The 19,620-nt window shown below is 52.5% G+C and overlaps 1 protein-coding gene across 1 annotated transcript in view; it reads right to left on the bottom strand.

The window, feature by feature from the left end:
- LOC107123429 (ciliary neurotrophic factor receptor subunit alpha-like) overlaps nt 1–19,620 on the bottom strand; it is a 206,428-nt gene that overhangs the window by 9,160 nt on the left and 177,648 nt on the right. The window contains exons 8-9 of the mRNA XM_015426676.1: nt 13,091–13,268; nt 3,545–3,726 (exon numbers count right to left, since the gene is read on the bottom strand). Coding sequence (XP_015282162.1) covers nt 3,545–3,726; nt 13,091–13,268 — 360 coding nt within the window. The remainder of the gene's footprint in view (nt 1–3,544; nt 3,727–13,090; nt 13,269–19,620) is intronic.

The raw sequence follows: 19,620 nt of genomic DNA, 5'->3' as shown, positions 1-19,620 counted from the left end.
ACTGCTGAATTGCAACTGATAACAAAGCTCAAGACAATGCATCCACTTGGACTGAATCGAGACCTAGGTTTCCTGTCTCATTACCAATGCTGAGTTCTCCATGCCTGCTACCCCTCTGCAGATCACACCTAATCCAATCGCGCCTACTATTGTCATTCGCCTGCAAATGTCATTCGGCTTCTGAAATCACTCCACTCTCCAAGATAGAAGGACAGATGGACTCACGTTCTAGCTGTACCCGAAGAAGTGAGCGGTGACTCCCGAAAGCTCCTCCCCTGCCACAAACTGTGCTAGTCTTTCCGGTGCTCCTGGACTCTGGTTCTTTTCCACTGCAAGCATAGATCAGCTTTCCAGGACTAAGAAGCTTGTGCCCTGGCCTGGACAGCCCAGCCACATCTCGTCAGATCTCAGAAGCTCAGCCCGGGTTAGTACGTGGCTGGGAGACTACCCAGGAAGTCCAGGGTCCCTACGCAGAGTCAGGCCACGGCCAACCACTCCCAATGTCTCTTGCCTTGAAAACCCCGTGAAGGGTAGCCATACGTCGGCTGCGTCTTGACTGCACTTCCCGCCCCCACCAACTGGTTACGGGTCTGGAACCAGACTTGCTCATTGTCCAAGACCCCCAGTGGCATGGAGGGGATCTGTCCCCCTCCCCCCGAATGGAACACCAGACGAAAAGCATATACATTCGCACTCAATACCTCAAGGTAATCACTAGGTGGTATTTAACCCCTCAAAAACTGAGCTATATTGAAAAAGGTGCCTCACCATACTGCGGGAGAGGATGCCAAGAACTAGGCACCTATAGACATTGCTGGTGGGACTGTCGTGTTATAAGAAACTTTTGGAAATCGGTTGTAAAACAAATTTACGACATAACTAATCTAGAGATCCCGATGGAAATGGAACCTTTAATACTAAATCACTGGCCAAAAGCTATACGACTTAGTCATATGCTTCAACTAATACTCTGTGCAGCTGCCCGTGCAGTTATAGCTAGATTTTGGAAGAATGACAAAAGACCCACTATATCTGATTTGTTTTTGAAAATCCAGGAATATTGCATAATGGACAAGCTAGCAGATTCTATGTCACCAGGAGATTCCGATCGGTATAACTTGAATTTTGTTAAAATTTGGTTTCTGGTTCTTGAATACTTCGCTTCACATAAGGAATCGGAACATATTCTTGAAGCGATTAATATTGTATATTAATACTGTTTTGCTGTCAGGGGTGTGGCCCAATATGCTAATGAGTTTCTACTGTTGGGTGTGGCCTATTATGCTAATGAGTTCCTGCTGGGCTTTTTCTACAAAAATAGCCCTGGTTGTATTACTATATCAATAACTGTTCTATGTTACAAATTCCATAACTGTTTTTTGCTATTTGTTGCATCAACTGTTTTATGTTATAAGACATGTATGTCTGCAATTGTTCTTTGTTATAGGCTCCAAGGATGTCTGTACAAGGCGAATGTTAGTGCTTTTTCGCTATGCTTGTAATTGACATCGGTTACGAATGTATTTGTATTAAATACAATAAAGCTTATATATATATATAGATATTTAAAAAAATGGAACACCAGACGCCGGGGCGGAACCCCAGAGGTCTGCAGTGGCTCTGGCTCTCCCGAATCTTTCTGGCACAGCCCTGGGACCAGAGGATCCCACACCCCCGGGGCTCCTCCTGGGGTGGAAGAAGTCCTCTCTGCTTCTCTGCCCAGTTCTCTCGGTGGGCCAGGGTGGGCCCGATCCACCGGGGGAGGCACAGGAGATGCAGAAGACCTTGGGCTCATCAACACTCCCTCTTAGAGAATCACAGGATCATACGAGTTGGAAGGGGCCATACAGAGACCATCTAGTCCAACCCCCTGCCCAACGCAGGACCAGCCTAAAGCATCCCTGAGAAATATTCAGCCTCTTCTTGAAAGCTGCCAGTGAAGGGGAGCTCACCACCTCCCTGGGCAGCGGATTTCATCTCTGAACAACTCTGGCCATGAAAAAGTGTTTCCTAATATCTGGCCGATACCCTTTCTGCGTGTCATTTAAAACTGTGGCTTTGGATCCTCTCCTCTGCTGCCAACTGGGACAGCTTCTAGCGAACACTTGAAAAGGCTCGGGATTCTCCATGGGGCAGTCCAGTTTCCCAGCCGTCTCAGAGGGGTTGGGGGGAGGGAGGGGGGCATGGGGGCTGGTTATCCCTCCCCGCCCCCCCGGCACCCATTGGCCAAGCCCAATGTTTGGGTCAGGGGCACAGAAGGTACCAAGCAGGCCGGGCATCCTTATTTCCCATTGTGGATTCGCCTTTCAAATGGGTGGCGCTTTCTTATGGCAGGCTTTACGATGTTCAAGCATTTGGGGGGGGGGAGACACAAATGGAGCAGGGGTTGGTCAACCTTGCTCAGCGTAAGAGCCACACAGAATAAATGTCAGATGTTTGAGAGCCGCAAGACATGAACAAATATTATATGCCCACTTTTTTTTTTAAAAATATGCAGATTTGCTTTTTTAATTCAACATTAAATGAGACTGCCAAAAATAAAAAGGGGTCAAAACAGTTTCCAAAGCATTCTTACACACATGAACAGCAGGCGGACTGGATGTGGGCTACGACTATGGAATAGAACCTCAAGGCTCAGGCGCAGTGTACCTCTGAAGACGAGTTGTTGGGAGAGGGGGCAAGCAGCAAGGGAAGGACTACTGCCTCCAAGCAGCAAGGGAAGGACTACTACATCTGGCCGGCCGGCCACTGGGGGAAACGGGACTCTGGAGAAGGGGTGCCTCTTTGTCTGACCCAGCTGGGCAGCCGGGTTCTGAGGGGAGGGGCTAAGTTGGAGAAAGGGGGAGGCTGGAGGAGGAGGAGGAGACTGGATTTATACCCCGCCCTTCACTCGGAGTCTCAGAGCGGCTTACAAACTACTTCCCCTTCCCCTCCCCACCAGGGCTCCCTCTCAGCTGTGCAGTCTTGTGAGCAAAAATTCTTCCTTGTGAGCAACTTGCATTAAAGTTGTGAGCGAGTGATTTGGCTGCTGCACAAATCAGTTTGCTCTGGAGCCATCCTCCCTGAGCTGAGACAAAAAAAGTGTGAGCCGGAGGCTAAAAAACCTGTGAGCTAGCTCACACTAACTCAGCTTAGAGGGAACACTGCTCCCCACAACAGACACCCTGTGAGCAGTGTTCCCCCTAAGCTGAGTTAGTGCGAGCTAGCTCACAGTTTTTTTTAGCCTCCGGCTCACACATTTTTGACTTAGCTCAGGAAGGATGGCTCCAGAGCAAACTAATTTATGTAGCCAAATCGCTGGCTCACAACTTTAATGCCAGGAGCTCACAAAGTGGAATTTTTGCTCACAGGGCTCCACAGCTGAGAGGGAACATTGCCTGTGAGGTAGGTGGGGCTGAGAGAGCTCTTGACAGAAACTGTCCTTGAGAGAACAGCTCTTGTCAGAACTACGGCTTGCCCAAGGTCATCCAGCAGCTGCGAGTAGAGGAGCGGGGAATCAAACCCGGTTCTCCCAGACTGGAGTCCGCGCACTTAACCACAACACCAAACTGGCTCTCCGAGAAATCAGAGAGAAGAAGGGGGAAGGGGGGTAGGTAGGTGCCTCCTTGGCTGTGGTGTTGCCGGGCACAGAGTCAATCTCCATGAGCGTTTCCAGGCGTTTAAGCCTCTTCAGGACTTCTGAGAGTCTTTCCTCCACACTCCTGAGGCGGGCGTCAGAGCCTTTCCCTGAAAGACGGCAGGAACAAAACATCAGTGAGAAGGCGCTCAGTACAAAGAGGGAGTGCCAAACCAAGAAAACCTGCAAGCTTATCTAGTGAATCTAATACGTACGGGTCCCGTATGCCCTCTTTCGCGGATCCAGGATGGCTGCCAGGATGTGGTCACGCAGTCTTAAAGGAGAAGGGGGGGGGCAAACCCTGGGCCACGTCCAGCAGTTGTGGAATCGGCTGTGGCAGAGGGTGAGTATCGTGGCTGGTGCTTGGCAGGCAGTGGAATCAGCACATCCACCAATGGATCTCTCGGTACTGCGGGGTAACATTTCCTCGGGCAATTGTGGAAAAGTTGTTCTCTAAGTGCCACCACTGGGGAGAAAATAGGAAGTGGCACAGAAAATATTCTGCCCCCCCCCCCCGTGCCTTGAGAAACAGACTCCAGGCCCCGATCCACCTTGCTCTCAAAGGTTTTCCCAACACCTGGAGAGGCTTTCATTTCTCTCTTGGGTAACCTGCTGCCACCACCTGACCTTTGTAAGGATTACCCCCTGGGAGGGCCAGGGCTCCCAGCTTCCCTTCCCAGTTCTGAGGCCTTGCCTCTGTGTCTCCCGCTGCCCAGCGTCTGGTCACCCATCACGGGGACCATTTGCTGCCTTGTGCGACCCTGGAGGAATAGCCACTTGCCAACTTCCTGCCTTTCCCCTGGCATTCTTTTTACAATAGTGTGTCCAAGATAGTGGAGGTCTATGTGGTACAGAGAACCACCACCAGCACCAAACGTTATAGAGTATTTATTAAAAAGAAAATGTTCACAAGCATACTTTTAGCACAGCACCAGATTGAGCAAGGGATTCAATAGAAATGGGTAAAATGCAATTCCTGTGTCCCTTTCTCTATAAACGCCCCATCAGATGTTTAGCACATGCTCCTTAGCTTAGGAAGTTACGTATCTCTACAGACTATCCATTACCTTGAAGCTTCCTTCAGCTGTCCAGGCCAGCACACGGCTAATGGCCTCCTCCTCTAGACCCGAGTTAAGAGTTCTGCCTGCTCTGATGAACTCAGCGCAAAAGAGACCTTCCTCCTTGCTCCCCTGAGTTTTATCACCTCTCTTTTCCCCACCCACTGACCACGTCAGGCCAGGTCAGAGAAGCTTTTCCTGAAATCTCCAGAATCCTATTGTAATTAACACCTCCAAATCTCTGTTCCCTGCTTGAAGGGGGGCGGGAGCTTGGCCATCCCACTGTCTAGACTTATTAGCATTTTTGTGAAGTTGGGCTGAGGTAAGTCTGGAGAGCAATTGAACTGACTTCCCCACTTCCTGCCTGTTCTCTGCCCACAGAGAGAGAGAGAGAGAGAGAGAGAGAGAGAGAGAACCCTTTTAAAACTCAGAGTGAAGGCTTGGCTCATTTCAGACCTCCAAAGAAAAAATGCATTTCTTCGCGGCCATCATGTGGTTCCATAGCAATAAGGCCTTCCATCGAAAAAGGGTTCTTAGGACACCCCTGGGTGAGCTTCAAGCACTGAAGGGCAATTCATGGTGATGCCCCCCCCCCCGGTAATATTCTCTCCAGCAGGTCCCAAGAGACTCAGACTTGTGTCGAATGAGGCATGATGCACAGATTTTTTGCTCAGCCACCCCATTCTATGTGGCAAAGGAATAACATCCAGTTTTGAGATCCAGCTGCCGGAGTCAAAAACATTCTGTGGCAGGCTCAGGCGGCATCTGAGTCATTCTTTGCTCCATCCAGCGAGGCCCAGGAGCCACATTTTCAGGGGATATGGTACAGCCCCAATGAACGCCAGAGGGATTCCAATGCAAGCCAGCACGGTGGCAATATTCCGAGAGACGTCTCCTCTTCCCCAGGTCAGGGGGTCAGGAAGGGATAAAGGACAGAAGAGCATTGTGGGATTTTCCGCTTCAGAGAACTTCAGTGCTTTAAAGCCTGCAGATGAGTCTCGCATGGACATTAGGAAGAATTCCTCGTGGTCGGTCACTGGGTCATCAATAGATCAGGCAAATGGTGAGAAAGTGGGAACCATTGTCAGTCTCAACACGGTTAGGTGAGAAAGTGGGAACCATTGTCAGTCTCAACACGGTTAGGGAAACCAAGACTCACAAACCCGGTGATTGTCTGCAGAATAAAAAAAGGGGGGGAAGGAACATGTTAGACCATACGCTCTAGAAGGATCGGTACAATTTATGATGGTCTGGATCCAAAGAGCCTCTGGCACAAGCAAGATAGCAAGATATTTTCATTGTTCACTCTGCAAGGTAGTGACTAGCACTGCTCCACCCAAGGTATGCAGCGGGTGCAAGAATTCATGCAGTGCAATAATGGGCTGGTTCTGCGGTGTTCTAACACCGTGGTTCGTGCAACAGATGCCATATGAGGCTGCCCAATCTACTGCAAGAGCAGAAATTCAAATTTAGGTTTTCCTTTCCTTTCCTTGTGCAACAATCAAGCTGTTCCGTGAGCAGAAGTCATCATCCACACATGGAACAACCCCCCTTTGGATCAAACCCTCAAATAATGCAGTGTAAGCAAGAAGGGGAAGAGTCCTACCTCATCGGCACTCCAGGGAGCCGAAGCTGCTTGAAGAGATGGTTCTCCAGCGCTCGGTGCACTTTGAGGGCGAGTTCACCCAACTCCGAAAGCCACACGACGGAATGTCATTCCTCCGAGATGCTCCTCTCCCTGTTCTCCGGTTCTTACATGGGTCAGCCGTTTCCTTGGCCAGCCTCCCAGAGACCAAAACCAATACAGTTCCACCACATAGGGGTGTGGCAAGTCAGAATCGGCAAGGAACACTGGGATACCCTGAAGCAGAACAGAAACACCTCCCGACATCCCCTGCAGCTCCCTGGGACGGCTGAGCAACTCACACGCAGGCCCACTGGTGGGGGCCAGGAGTCCTCCCTTGAGCCTGCGCCTCCTCCGACCTCCAGGGGTGTGGGGAAGAAGGTAAGAAAAAACGTGATGTTCTGTGTGGATGCTGAGAGGCACAGCTGGGCTGTGATGTAGCAGGACGCCATGAAGACGGAGTCTCCAGAAGGCGGGGACTTGGCCCAACGGCACTTTCTGTGCCTGCACAACAAATATCTCAAAAGGTCCCTGTTATGTATTGGGATTGAATCATCCCTGATAGAATCATCCTAGAGACTGGCTGAGCTTGGAGCACAAGAACAATAGCCGACCAGGACTCTGGAGTAAACCAATCAAGTAGTAATGTTTTGTAAATAGCCTATCACGGGGAGTGGGTATGTGTGGGGTGGGGTGTTTTGCATGCCTATAAGCAGGGCTCTGGCCCTGCTAGAGTTGTCTTAGAGTTAAGCTGAAATCACTAATAAACCATGAGCTGATCACTATACGCGTCTCGAATCCAGTATATTTCAGTCCCCAACAAGGGAGATCTTCTTTGTGTTGTAACACAAGAAATGCTGAAGAGGGCACACCACAAGGGATCAGATGCACACGATGGTATGCCAAAGCACCACGGGGCAGTCAGAGGCATATTCCTCACCGGGCTTTTATTAGCTTGTGAACTGTTATAACTTTTATAGCGTTGGTTTATTTATTAGTTCGATTAATACCCCGCCCTCACCGCTCAAGGCAGGCTCAGGGCGGCTGACATAAAAATGCACATATAAAATACAGTTAAAATCATACATGAAAACATAAACAGTCCGTTAACCATTTTCCTAAAGTGCCGGAACAATACTCAAGTAAAGTGCAAGAGCAGAGATTCCTAGATTAAAGTATACCACTACTCAGTTGGTAGTCCTGATGGTATTCTCCTATCGGCTCAGTGTGATCGACTAATTTGTGCGGCGAGACAGGCTGAAGGTGGTAAAGCCAGGGCACAGGGTCACTTTTTGGTATTTAAGGCGGCCCCTAATCGAAAGCCTGGTGGAAGAGCTCCGTCTTACAGGCCCTGCGGAACATGCTCTTATCACGTTTGACTTTGCAGACAGCTTTGAGCAGAATGTATGGAGAAGCAGCACAGAAACAGAATGAGCAAATGCATGAAACACAGAACACAAGAATATGGGGAGGAGTGGAAGAAAAGTGTGGAACAGGGACGGGAGGCTGAGGAGGGGAAACACCACAACTTGCAAACTGCCCTGGTAGAGTCACAAACACAGTTCTCGGGGTGGGGTGGGGATGCTTCAGGGAGCATTGAAACTTTTTGGCATCTGATTAAGTTTCTCAGCTTGTTCTTATAGGCACACCCCTGTTGGACTAAATAACTAAATAAATAATAAACAAACAAACAAGCGTTTAATTATGTTTCACTTTTTTCTGGGTGCCTTATTTTGACTTCAACTGCCACCATTTTTTAATTTTCATTACGCCCAGGGGCTTCTGATGCTGGAAGTAGTCTAGGCCTCTCTGGTCATTTGGAAAGGCCCAAAGGCCTCCAGTAAGGCAACAGGATTTAGGACCGCAAGCCTTAAGAAACCAGTTGCACCCTTCAGTTGCCTGTTAGGTCAAGTGGCCAGCAGAGGGCAGCATTGGACCACAAAAAAGGTCTTGTCGCTAGACTACTGGCCGCTGGAGAATTTGTCAGCCTCTCAGAAGAACTGTGTTAGCATTAATGGGGAATTTTGATCCGTGGAGCTGCGTCTCGTGTTGCCAACTCTGGACTGCGAAATTCCTAGTGCTCTGGGGGATGGATCCAAGTGAGGGCGTGGTTTGGGGATCTCAGCGTGGCACCATGCCATGGAGCCCCCCCTCCAAAGCAGCCCCTTTTCTCCAGGGGGACTGGTCTCTGTAATCTGGAAATCAATTGTCATTCCAGACCTCCGGGATCCACCTGGATGCTGTCGACCCCTAGCTTAGTTTCACAGGCAGCCGTCTGCTTCGAGCCAGCAGGGCGTCGTGGTTAGAGTGTCAGGCTATTCCTAAGAGACCCAGGTTTGAATCTGCACTCAGCCCAGATGTTTCCCGGGTAAGGTTGCCAGCCTCCAGGTGGGGCCTGCAGACGATCTCCCAGAATGAGAACTGATCTCCAGACGGCAGAGGTCAGTTCCCCTGAAGAGAATGGCCGCTCTCGAGGGTGGACTCTCGGGCATTCAATCCCACCGAGGTCCTGTCTTCCCCGGGCTGCCACCCCCCCCAAGTCTCCAGGAACTTCCCGAACCCAGAGGTGGCAACCTTTGACCAATCACACACACACACGTTCAGCCTAACCTTTTATGTATTTATGTATGTATTTATGCTGGATTTATCATTGTTGTAAGCCGCCCTGAGCTGCTTCGGCGGGAGGACGAGAGAGACATCTAACCAATATATAAATACATAAAAATACCCCCCCCCTCCCAAGCATCCTGGCGAGGGGAGATCGGGCGCTGGGTCTCCTGGCCCCCAGCCTGCCACTCCGACAAGGACACTGCGCTGCCACAGAGCCTCCTTGGCGGGCATCTCGCCTCTCGGGGCATGGGCCACGGGCCTGGCTGGAGAGCCGGTCTGACCTGAAACGCCGCCTCTCTCTTTTCAGGCTCTGCCGTTTCCGATCGGGTCGCTATCCGTGCAGCCGCTGCCAAGGACTGACTCCAGCGCCGTGCCCGAGGTGCCTATCAACCCGGTCCCTTTGCAAACGCCCTCGCGTGCGTGTGGCCAGAAACCCCCGGGGGGGCTTTGGCGCGCTTCCCAGTCCTTTCCTAGTAGTGGACGCCGTCGCTGCTTGATTTCCCAGGCCACCGAGCTCCATGGTGCCAGCGGATGGGACCGGCCTGGCCACAGCACGCCTCCTTCTGGGAAGCCGGAGGCTGATAGCGCATTATGCACTTGGACGCGGGCCCAGCTCCTTCCTAGAAGCAGAGTGTTGTTAACTTTGCGGCTTTCCTCGCTAACAGGCTCCCCGTTGTGCTGCTGCAGGCGGCGACACGGAGAGTGCTTTATCTGAGCGCGTCAAAGTGCCGGCTGCTCTGGCTGGCTGGCTGGGAATGGGTGCGTTCTCACGAGCCTTTGAGGCGCCGTCCGCCTGCCCCGGGGCAAAAAGGTCTACGTGGCCGGCACGGTGTACATCAGGCCTCGCACTGGGGGCTCAGACCAAGCAGCCATCGAGCCCACAGCTCAGCTACTGTGGGAAGCTGGTGTGCAGGGCGGGGTGCCTGCCTTTTCCTTGTCTGCCCCCACCATCCGGGATTCAGAGGTACAGCAGAGTCTCAGGAGAGCCTAAGGGAAGCCATGTTGGATCAGGCCAATGGCCCCTCCAGTCCAACACTCTGTGCCACACAATGGCCAAGACTCAGGTAACATCAGGAGGTCCGTCATCAGAGCCAGAACTCCAGAAGCCCTCCCACTGTTGCCCCCCCCCCAGGCACCAGGAATACAGAGCATCACTGCCTCAGGCATAAGAGAAGCCATGCTGGATCAGGCCAGTGGCCCATCCCATCCAACACTCTGTGTCACCCAGTGCCCCAAAACCAGGTAACATCAGGAGGTCCGTCAGTGGGGCCAGAACTCCAGAAGCCCTCCCACTGTTGCCCCCCCTCAAGCACCAAGAAGAGAAGAAGAGGTCGGATTTATATCCCGCCCTTCACCACCCAAAGGTGTCTCAGAGCGGCTCACAATCTCCTTTTCCCTTCCCCTCCCCACAACAGACACCCTGTGAGGTAGGTGGAGCCGAGAGAACTCTTGACAGAAACTGCTCTCTTTTTCAAGAACGGCTCTTATCAGAACTACGGCTTGCCCAAGGACATCCAGCCAGGTGCTAGTGGAGGAGGAGTGGGGAATCAAACCCGGTTCTCCCAGATTAAGAGTCCGCACACTTAGCCACGACACCAAACTGGCTCTCCAAGAACACAGCATCACTGCCCCAGACAGAATGTTCCATCTATAATAGCCACTGATGGACCTCTGCTCCATACATTTATCCAACCCCCTCTTGAAGCCATCCATGCTTGTAGCTGCCACCACTTCCTGCCGCAGTGAATTCCACCTGTTAATTCCTTTTTGGGTGAAGAAGGACTTCCTTTTATCTGTTCTAAGGTGACTCCACATTAAATTCGTTGAGTGCCCACGAGTTCTTGTATTGTGAGAAAGGGAGAAAAGGGCTTCTTTCTCTGCCTTCTCTATCCCATGCATAATTTTGTAAACCGCTGTCATGTCACCCCTCAGTCGTCCTTTCCCCAAGCTAAAGAGCCCTGACGTCTTTAACCTTTCTTCACAGAGAAGGTGTTCCATCTCCCCAACATTTTCGTCGCCCTTCTCTGCACCTTTTCCAAGGCTATCATGTCTTTTTTGAGGTGCGGTGACCAGAACTGTACACAACATTCCCAATGAGGCCACGCCATAGATTTATACAGGGACATGATGATACCGGCTGATTTATTTTCAGTGTTGTGAGTCTGGGGAAGTATCCATCACAATCCATGTTCCCTCCAAGCTGTGGAGTCTTGTGAGCAAAAATCCTACTTTGTGAGCTCCTGGCATTAACATTGTGAGCGAGCGATTTGGCTCCTGCATCAGTTAGTTTGCTCTGGAGCCCCATATCCTTCCAGAGCGAAGACAACAATGTGTGAGCCGGAGGCTAAGAAACTGTGAGCTAGCTCACCCTAACTCAGCGTAGAGGGAACACTGCTTGCAATCACTGCCCATCTCGGGTTGCTGAGGCAAGGAGCCCACGGGGATGGGACACAGGAACTCTGGCGCGGAGGTCAGCTGGGGTCCCACCAGGAGAGGCCTGAGCTGCAAATGGGGTCAGGGTGACCATCCTGCCTGCGCTGAACTGGGCGAACCACTCTACAAGTCACGCCTGCCTGGCGCTGAGCACCACCTGAATGAGGCCCAGTTCCTCCCCTCGTAGTCCCCCCAACGAAAGTGACACCCTGTGGCTCCCTACAAGCCCCAGGAAGGGTGGGGGTTACCCTGGTCTCCCGGAGGAAAAAGGGGTCCCTCAGGAAGGACGGTGGAAGACAGGAAGGCCTGGCGTGATCTGGTCCATGGGGTCGCGAAGAGTCGGACTCGACTGTGTGACTGAACAACAACAACAGGACCCCAGGGTCTCCCCAACTGGCTCTAACTGTCACTCGTTACTCAGTATCCACAACAAACTGCTCAGTATCCCGGGTGCTGAGTCCAGGGCCTCACCCACACCAGGCTTGGCACCCCTCGGAAGCCTTGCCCTATCAGGCTCTCGTCAAGCCCAGGCACTGCCTGTCTGCCTAGCCAGCATGTTGGTCTCCCACCTTGCCTCCAAGTTGCTCACAGTGGCAACCACGGTTCGTCCCTCTTCCAGTCTATCCTCTCAACAGCCCTGCGAGGAAGGCCGGGCTGAGAGAAAGAGCCTGGCCTGAGGGCACTCATGCGGAGGGGAGCTCTCTACCCAGATCTGCCTAGTCCTAAGCCATACTTCCAACCGTGCTGGGTCCAATGTTCCCTCTAAGTGGTGGAATCTGGTGAGCAAAAATTCTACTCTGCGAGCGACTGGCATTAAAGTTGTGAGCGAGCGATTTGGCTGCTGCATCAATTAGTTTGCTCTGGAGCCCTCCTTCCTGAGCGAAGAGAGAAATGTGTGAGCCGGAGGCGAAAAGACTGTGAGCTGGTTCACGCTGACGCAGCTTAGAAGGAACACTGGTAAAGAGCTCGGGAGGTTGTTCCCTCTAAGCCGTGGACTCTTGTGAGCAAAAATCCTACTTTGTGAGCTGCTGGCATTAAAGTTGTGAGCGAGCGGTTTGGCGACTGTATAAATTAGTTTGCTCTGGAGCCCCATCTTTCCTGAGCTGAGACAAAACTGTGTGAGCGGGAGGCTAAAAAAACTGTGAGCTAGCTCACACTAACTCAGCTTGGAGGGAACCCTGGCTGGGTTCCTGGGCGAGCGGCAACAGACTGAAATTAAATACCTTCTGACCCACCTGCCCTCCTCACCCCTGTCCTTATATTCCCTAGTTCTGAACTCGGGCTTCCCCACACTCGGCGTGCAGAGCGGGCCAGGGGAGGGGGCTCTGAATTGCTCGGGTCCCATGCAATGTTCCTTCTAAGCTGTGGAGTCTTGTGAGCAAAAATCCTACTTTGTGAGCTACTGGCACTAAAGTTGTGAGCGAGCGATTTGGCCGCTGCATCAGTTAGTTTGCTCGGGAGCCCCATCCTTCCTGAGCGGAGACCAAAATGGGTGAGCCGGAGGCTAAAAAACTGTGAGCCGGCCCACACTCACTCAGCTTAGAGGGAACAGTGGCCCCATGTCAACCTCCCCAGCAGCATTCTCTACTCCCCCTTCCACTGGAAGCCCCCCACCCCCACCCTGGGGCAGCCCAGTTCCTCAGCCAGGGGAGGCAGCTGGGCAGGGCTGCGGTAGCCTCCCAGGTCTCAATGCCCAGCCGCTCGGTCCCAACCCTCCCTTTCAGGCCCTGCCTCAGGCCCGCTCCTCACCTGTTCCTTGGGCTTCGGTGGTGAGGTGCTTGGGCTCCTCTGTCCAGGGAGTGGCATGCACAGCCACGCTCCAATCGCTCCATGTGCCGATTTCGTTGTCCTTGGCCGCGACCTGGATGATGTACTCCTTGCCGGCGTAGGCATCTGTGATGACGTGGGATGTCCCGTCCGACATGAACTGGAAGCCCCTTGGCCGTCTTCTGGGTGGACCCTTTCAGTCTGCTCCACCCAGGAAGAAGTTGACAGGGCCCTGGCGGCTGTGAAGCCCACTCCACTCCTCCTTGACCCTTGCCCATCGTGGCTGGTGAAAGCCTGCGGCGATGAGGTGCGGACCCCTCTGAGGGAGATTATCAATCTGTCCCTATCAATGGGAACCTTCCCAGAGGGATTGAAGGAGGCTATAGTCTACCCCCTCCTAAAAAGAACTTTTTTGGACCCTATGGCCCTTACAAACTACCGCCCAGTGTCTAATCTACCATTCCTGGGTAAGGTGGTGGAGAAGGCAGTAGCAACACAGCTCCAGGCTTTCCTGGAGGATCCTAATATCCTGGATCCCTTCCAGTCCGGTTTTCGCCCTGCCAATGGGACGGAGACAGTGTCGGTCGCCTTAGTGGATGACCTTCGGAGACACCTGGATCGAGGTGGATCGGCACTGCTGATACTCCTTGATCTGTCAGCGGCGTTCGATATGGTTGACTATGATCTGTTGACCCACTGCCTCGCCGATGTGGGGATAAGGGGGCTTGCCTTGCAGTGGCTGACCTCCTTTCTCCAAGGTCGGGGACAGAGGGTGGCGCTTGGGGGGGGGAAATTATCTCAGTGACATCTGCTAGAATGTGGTGTGCCGCAGGGGTCGATTCTCTCCGCAATGCTGTTTAATATCCACATGCGCCCCCTCGCCCAGATCACCCGGAGGTATGGGCTGGGGTGTCACCGATACGCAGACGACACTCAGCTCTATTTACTGATGGACGGCCACCCGGACTCTGCCCCAGAAAATCTGGACAAGGCATTACAAGCCGTGGCTGGTTGGTTACAACACAGCAGACTGAAATTGAATCCATCGAAGACGGAGGTCGTTGGGGACTGGGATCGGGAATCGGGCTTTCAGCCTTCGACGGGGCTCCAACGGTCCCGATATCGAGGGTAAAGAGCCTGGGGCTGTTCCTGGATGCCTCCCTCTCTATGGAGGCCCAGGTCGCCGCCACTGCCAGGTCTGCCTTCTTCCATCTGAGACAGATCAGGCAGTTGGCCCCATATCTCACTCCCCGGGATCTGGCTACAGTGCAGTGGTCACTTCCAGATAAGACTATTGTAATTCTCTCTATGTGGGGCTGCCCTTGATTCTGCTCCAGAAACTGTAGCTGGTGCAGAATACAGCAGCACGGGTACTCATGTTGTTGCCTGTGCGGTCCCACACCTGCCCGGTGCTGCGCAAACTGCACTGGCTGCCTATTGAGTACCGGATCCATTTGAAGGTGTTGGTGCTGACCTTTAAAGCCCTCTACGGCCAGGGACCGACATATCTGCGAGACCGCCTCTCCCTCTATGAGCTCCGAAGGGCTTTATGATCTGCCAATCAACATCTTCTTGTGGTTCCTGGCCCCAGGGACATCTGCCTTGCCTTGACTAGGGCCTGTTGGAATGAGCTCCCGGAGGAGATCAGGGCCCTGCAGGACCTTTTACAGTTCTGCGGGGCCTGCAAGACGGAGCTCTTCCGCCAGGCTTTTAGCTAGGGCAATGGATGTCCCTCCCTCTTTCCTGGGCCTCCCCTCAACAGGTCAGACCTGCATACCAGAGTTGGCATCTGTGAGGTTTTAATGTCAATGACAACGGCACCGGATGAAGGCCACTGTGAAGGCGGGTGGGTGGGTGGGGCCCCAAGCCCTGCGGCATAATGACGCCCTCCCCACGTTTCGTGGAATGGGTCCAGCCTGCGTGACCGAGGGCTGCAACTTGCGATCATCCGGATGCCGGACGGAGCGATAGCAGAACAAGAGGCTCAAGACCTGGCCCTCTGGGTGAGCTGCCCTGCCAGCTTTTCATCCGGTCCCTTCCGCGTGAGCTGGATCTGAAACAGTTACCAGGGGATGCTAACTGGCTCCCTGCTGTGCAAATTTTTATTTACCCCTTTCTCTCTAGTCAACAGGGGTCATTTCCTGCAGGAGCACACAGGAGCGGAGCTCCGGCAGTAAAGAGCCCAGGGGGCGGACACATGCAACAAGCCCCACCCCCTGCTCCCAGCAGCCCTCAGTCAGAGCAAGAAGCAGCCAGGTAAGTTGCAGAGCCCCCCCAGCCCCCGGTCCAAACAGTCAAATGGCACCTTTACGACCAAGTTGTATTCAGGTACAAGCTCTCCCTCCTCTGCGAGGGCAGATCTGCACGTCCCCCCCCCCCAATCGCTAGCAATCCAAAACAGTCCAGTGGAGCCTGAGTGGTGGGTGTCGCCTTCTGACACACTTCCGGTGATGTCATGGGGTGGGGCATATGCAAATAAGTTATGCTAATGAGTTGTGTTAATGAGCTCCTGCACCTCTTTTTCTACGAAATGACCCCTGCTAGTCATTAAAGGTCCATAACAAAGTTATTAAGTTCTGCATGGAACAAAGGCGTCTAATAAATGTTTTAAATAAACGAGTGAAACAAAAGGACTTGGTATTTCCCTCCTGGCCAGTTGGCAACCTGAGCTTCAAATGACACAGGTTCCTTTGGAACAGTGACAGAGGGAGGGGCGGAGGGAATGAGGGCCCTTTTGGGACTGTATCTCCTCCCTCCATATCCCTGGTAACAGATTCCGCACAGGAGGCCAGAGGAAGGGCTCTTCTGCTCTCTCGTTTTCGTTGCTTGTGAGTCCCCGTCGCTTTGGATTTTCTTGCAGCACATGTAAAGAAGAGCTTTGTCACAACATTCTTGTGAGGTCTGTTAGGCCATCACTTTATCTGTATAGTGAGGACTTTTTACCACAAAGTACATTGCTAAAACTTGTCCAACGTGCAGGAGAACCAATGCTCAGTCTCCCACGGGTGCCCAGGGGCTTAATGACTTTGCATAAGACGCTTCTGCAGGTCTCACTCCCAAATGTGCCACCTGAGGATCAGTTGCTTTGGGACGTGCTTCATTTAACCCACCAAACACCGGAACAAATATCACCAAAGGCAGCCGATGGAGTGATCTCACAGTATCTTTACCTGAACGTACAGAATTTTGGAGATAAGAATGCATGAGGGGCAGCACGTTTGTAACCAAAATGTTAAGAGTGAACAGGAAACTTCTGCAAATCCAGCTGTAATGCAAGCCGACCTGCCGGCTGCCGGAGCTTCATCCTCTGCCACAGAACCATTTTGTCACATCATTTATATCAAGGGTACCCGTTTTCACATGAAGATAGTCTCAAAGGTTAGCCATTAGGGGTATGCAATTTTTTCCTCATCCCCCCGCCTTGGGTATCAGGGGTCATTTCCTGCGGGAGCGCATGGGAGCGGAGCTCCGGCAGTAAGGAGCCCAGGGGGCCTGTGAAATACTTAGTCCTGTTGGGAAATGGTATCCCATCATCGAAAAACTCACTTTTGATGATTTTGACTGGAAAACTATTTACAATGCGAAGTATAAGTTGTTGCTATTGGGTTAATGTTTCTATGACCTTTATGGCTTTGTTCCGTGGAACCTCTCTTTGATTGTATATTTGATTGCATTGGTAGGATAAGTGGATTTCTATAACTTTTGCTGTTTGCTGTTATACTTTATGGTTGAATACGAATAAAATGTTCTGGTTAAAAAAAAAAAAGGAGCCCAGGGGGCAGGGCACATGCAACAAGCCCCGCCCCCTGCTCCCAGCAGCCCTCAGTTGGGCCACGAGGAGCAAGAAGCAGCCAGGTAAGTTGCAGAGCCCCCCCTCCCCAGCCTGCCTACAGGTACAAGCTCTCCCTCCTCTGCGAGGACGGATCTGCACATGTGGCCTATGCAAATAAGTTATGCTAATGAGTTATGCTAATGAGCTCCTGCACCTCTTTTTCTACGAAATGACCCCTTGGGTATACTGAACAGGAAAAAAATGTTTGGATTCCCAAAAATTCCTGGACTCCAATACTGGTGTGGCATTTGGATCTGGGATTTTTCAGAAATCCCAGTTTTTTCAAGGTCCAGTAGACCCGAGAAGAAGAAAAAAGTGTGGGGGGGAAATTGCACGCCGAAAGCTGTGCCTGCGGGAAACAGTCTGCTCCCCACGGGCACAGCTGATCCTGGGCTGACTTCTCTTGCAGCCTGGCTTAAACCTGGTTAGTCCTTGGATGGGAGACCGCCAAGGGAGTCCAGGGTCACTATGCAGAGGCAGGCAAGGGCAAACCCACCTCTGTTAGTCTCTTGCTTTGACCTGCATGGCCCCGGCAAGCCCGATCTCCTCAGATCTTGGGTGGTACTTAGTTAGTACTTGGATGGGAGACCACCGAGGAAGCCCAGGGTTGTTACGCAGAGGCAGACACGGGCAAACCCCCTCTGTTCACCTCTTACCTTGCAAACTCTATTGGGTCACCCTAAATCAGCTGCTTCTCCTGCCAACCTAGCAGTTCGAAAGCAAGAAACTGCAAGTAGATAAATAGGTACCGCTTCGGTGAGAAGGTAACAGCGTTCTGTGCACCTTGGTGTTTAGTCATGCCGGCCACATGACCACGGAAACGTCTTCGGACAGCACCGGCTCTTCGGCTTTGAAATGGAGATGAGCACCGCAGCCCTAGAGTCAGATTCGACTGGCTTTCGAGCAAGGGAACCTTTACCTTTACATCAGCTGCTTACAGCTCCTGCCCGACACACAAAAGAAGCCCGTGGCGGAGATGCCTCTGCACTCCTTGCAGCCCCCTGCACGTGCCTAGGCCCTCGGAACTCCCATCTGCCACCTCTCGGTGCTGAAAGGTCAGTCTGCCTACAGCTTCTGATTACGCGAGCAATCCAGGGCGGCCTCCGACCCAGAGATTTGCAGGCCCATTGCCAGGAGTTTGTGGCTTGTGGGGCAAACGCTTTTCTGGTGGGGATGCCATGACTTGCTGTAAGGAAGGGGGGGCGACATGTGCCCCTCTCCCTCCCCCCCTGCAGGATTTATTAAAGGGCCCTTCAGCTGATCAGCCAGGAGCACGTGGCCTGCCGATCAGCTGGCGCGCGCCACCTCCTGCTTCTTCTCAAAAGCATTTAAAGGATCCCTTTGAACGCTTTTGGGAAGATGCAGGGGAGCCTTTAAGGAAGGGGGCTGGCCCTTTAAGGAAGCCCCACTATAGTTACGGGCCAGAGAGCAGATGCTTCAGATAACTGCAGGCACAGGAGACTGGGAGCTTCCAGTTCAGGTCTGGTTCACACCTGTCAGGAGGATGAGAAGCAGAGAGAACTGAGGTGGGTCAAACCCCTCCAGAAGGCTTGGGGGGGGGGGCTTGTTGCAGGGAGCGCTTGACGTCAGTGGACGACACTCCAAAAGGCAACCCCCTCCGTCTGCAGCCGGAAGGACTCCTGCATGTGGGAACCGCGCCTCGGCCTTCATTTTGGCCAAAAGGGCGACAGCAGCAGCACTTGAGGAAATTGTTCAAAGCAGGGCTGTGTGCACCAGTGTCCGGGTGTGTGCGTGCCATCCCCATGGGGTCTCCTCCTCCCCGCGAATTTAAGTCCCACTCACAAACGTCAGCACAAGCCCGAGCCTGCAGAGCCGCTGCTGGAAGGCCCGCTGCACGATACCTGGATGTGCCATCTGCAGAAATAATCATAAAAGCCCCGCAAGAAACAAGTCGATGCATCTTCCGGAGACGGAGCTGATATTTCTCACCGGAGACCTGACAACTGATTTTCCGAACGCAAGGAAACGATGCGGATCCAGAATGATTTTGGACACATTTCTCAAACAGGGCTGAACAAGAGAAAATGTAACTGTAGAAAGGATGGAAGAGGAATGTAAGAAGAGCCCAGCTGGCTCTCATCAAAGGTCTGTCAAGTCCAGAAGAAGAAGGTTTTTTTACCCCACTTTTTTCTGCCTTAAGGAGTCTCAAAGCGGCTTCCAATCGCCTTCCTTTCCTCTCCCCTCAAAAGGCACCTTGTGAGGCAGGTGGGGCTGAGAGAGTTAACATAAACATAAGAACATAAGAGACGCCAATGTTGGATCAGGCCAAAGGCCCATCTAGTCCAACACTCTGTGTCACACAGTGGCCAAAAATACCAGGTGCCATCAGGAGGTCCAGCAGTGGGGCCGGGACACTAGGAGCCCTCCAACTGTTGACCCCCCCCAAGCACCAAGAAGACAGAGCATCACTTGCCCCAGAGCCCCTATCTATACCTTGTGGCTAATAGCCACTGATGGACCTCTGCTCCATATGCTTATCCAATTCCCTCTTATAAGAACATAAGAGACCCCAATGTTGGATCAGGCCAAAGGCCCATCCAGTCCAACACTCTGTGTCACACAGTGGCCAAAAATACCAGGTGCCATCAGGAGGTCCACCAGTGGGGCCAGGACATTAGAAGCCCTCCCACTGTTGACCCCCCCCCCCAAGCACCAAGAA

The sequence above is a fragment of the Gekko japonicus genome, unplaced genomic scaffold, assembly GCF_001447785.1.
Source record: "Gekko japonicus isolate JY-2015 unplaced genomic scaffold, Gekko_japonicus_V1.1 scaffold2437, whole genome shotgun sequence".
NCBI lineage: Eukaryota > Metazoa > Chordata > Lepidosauria > Squamata > Gekkonidae > Gekko > Gekko japonicus.
This window is presented reverse-complemented; position numbering and strand designations above follow the sequence as displayed.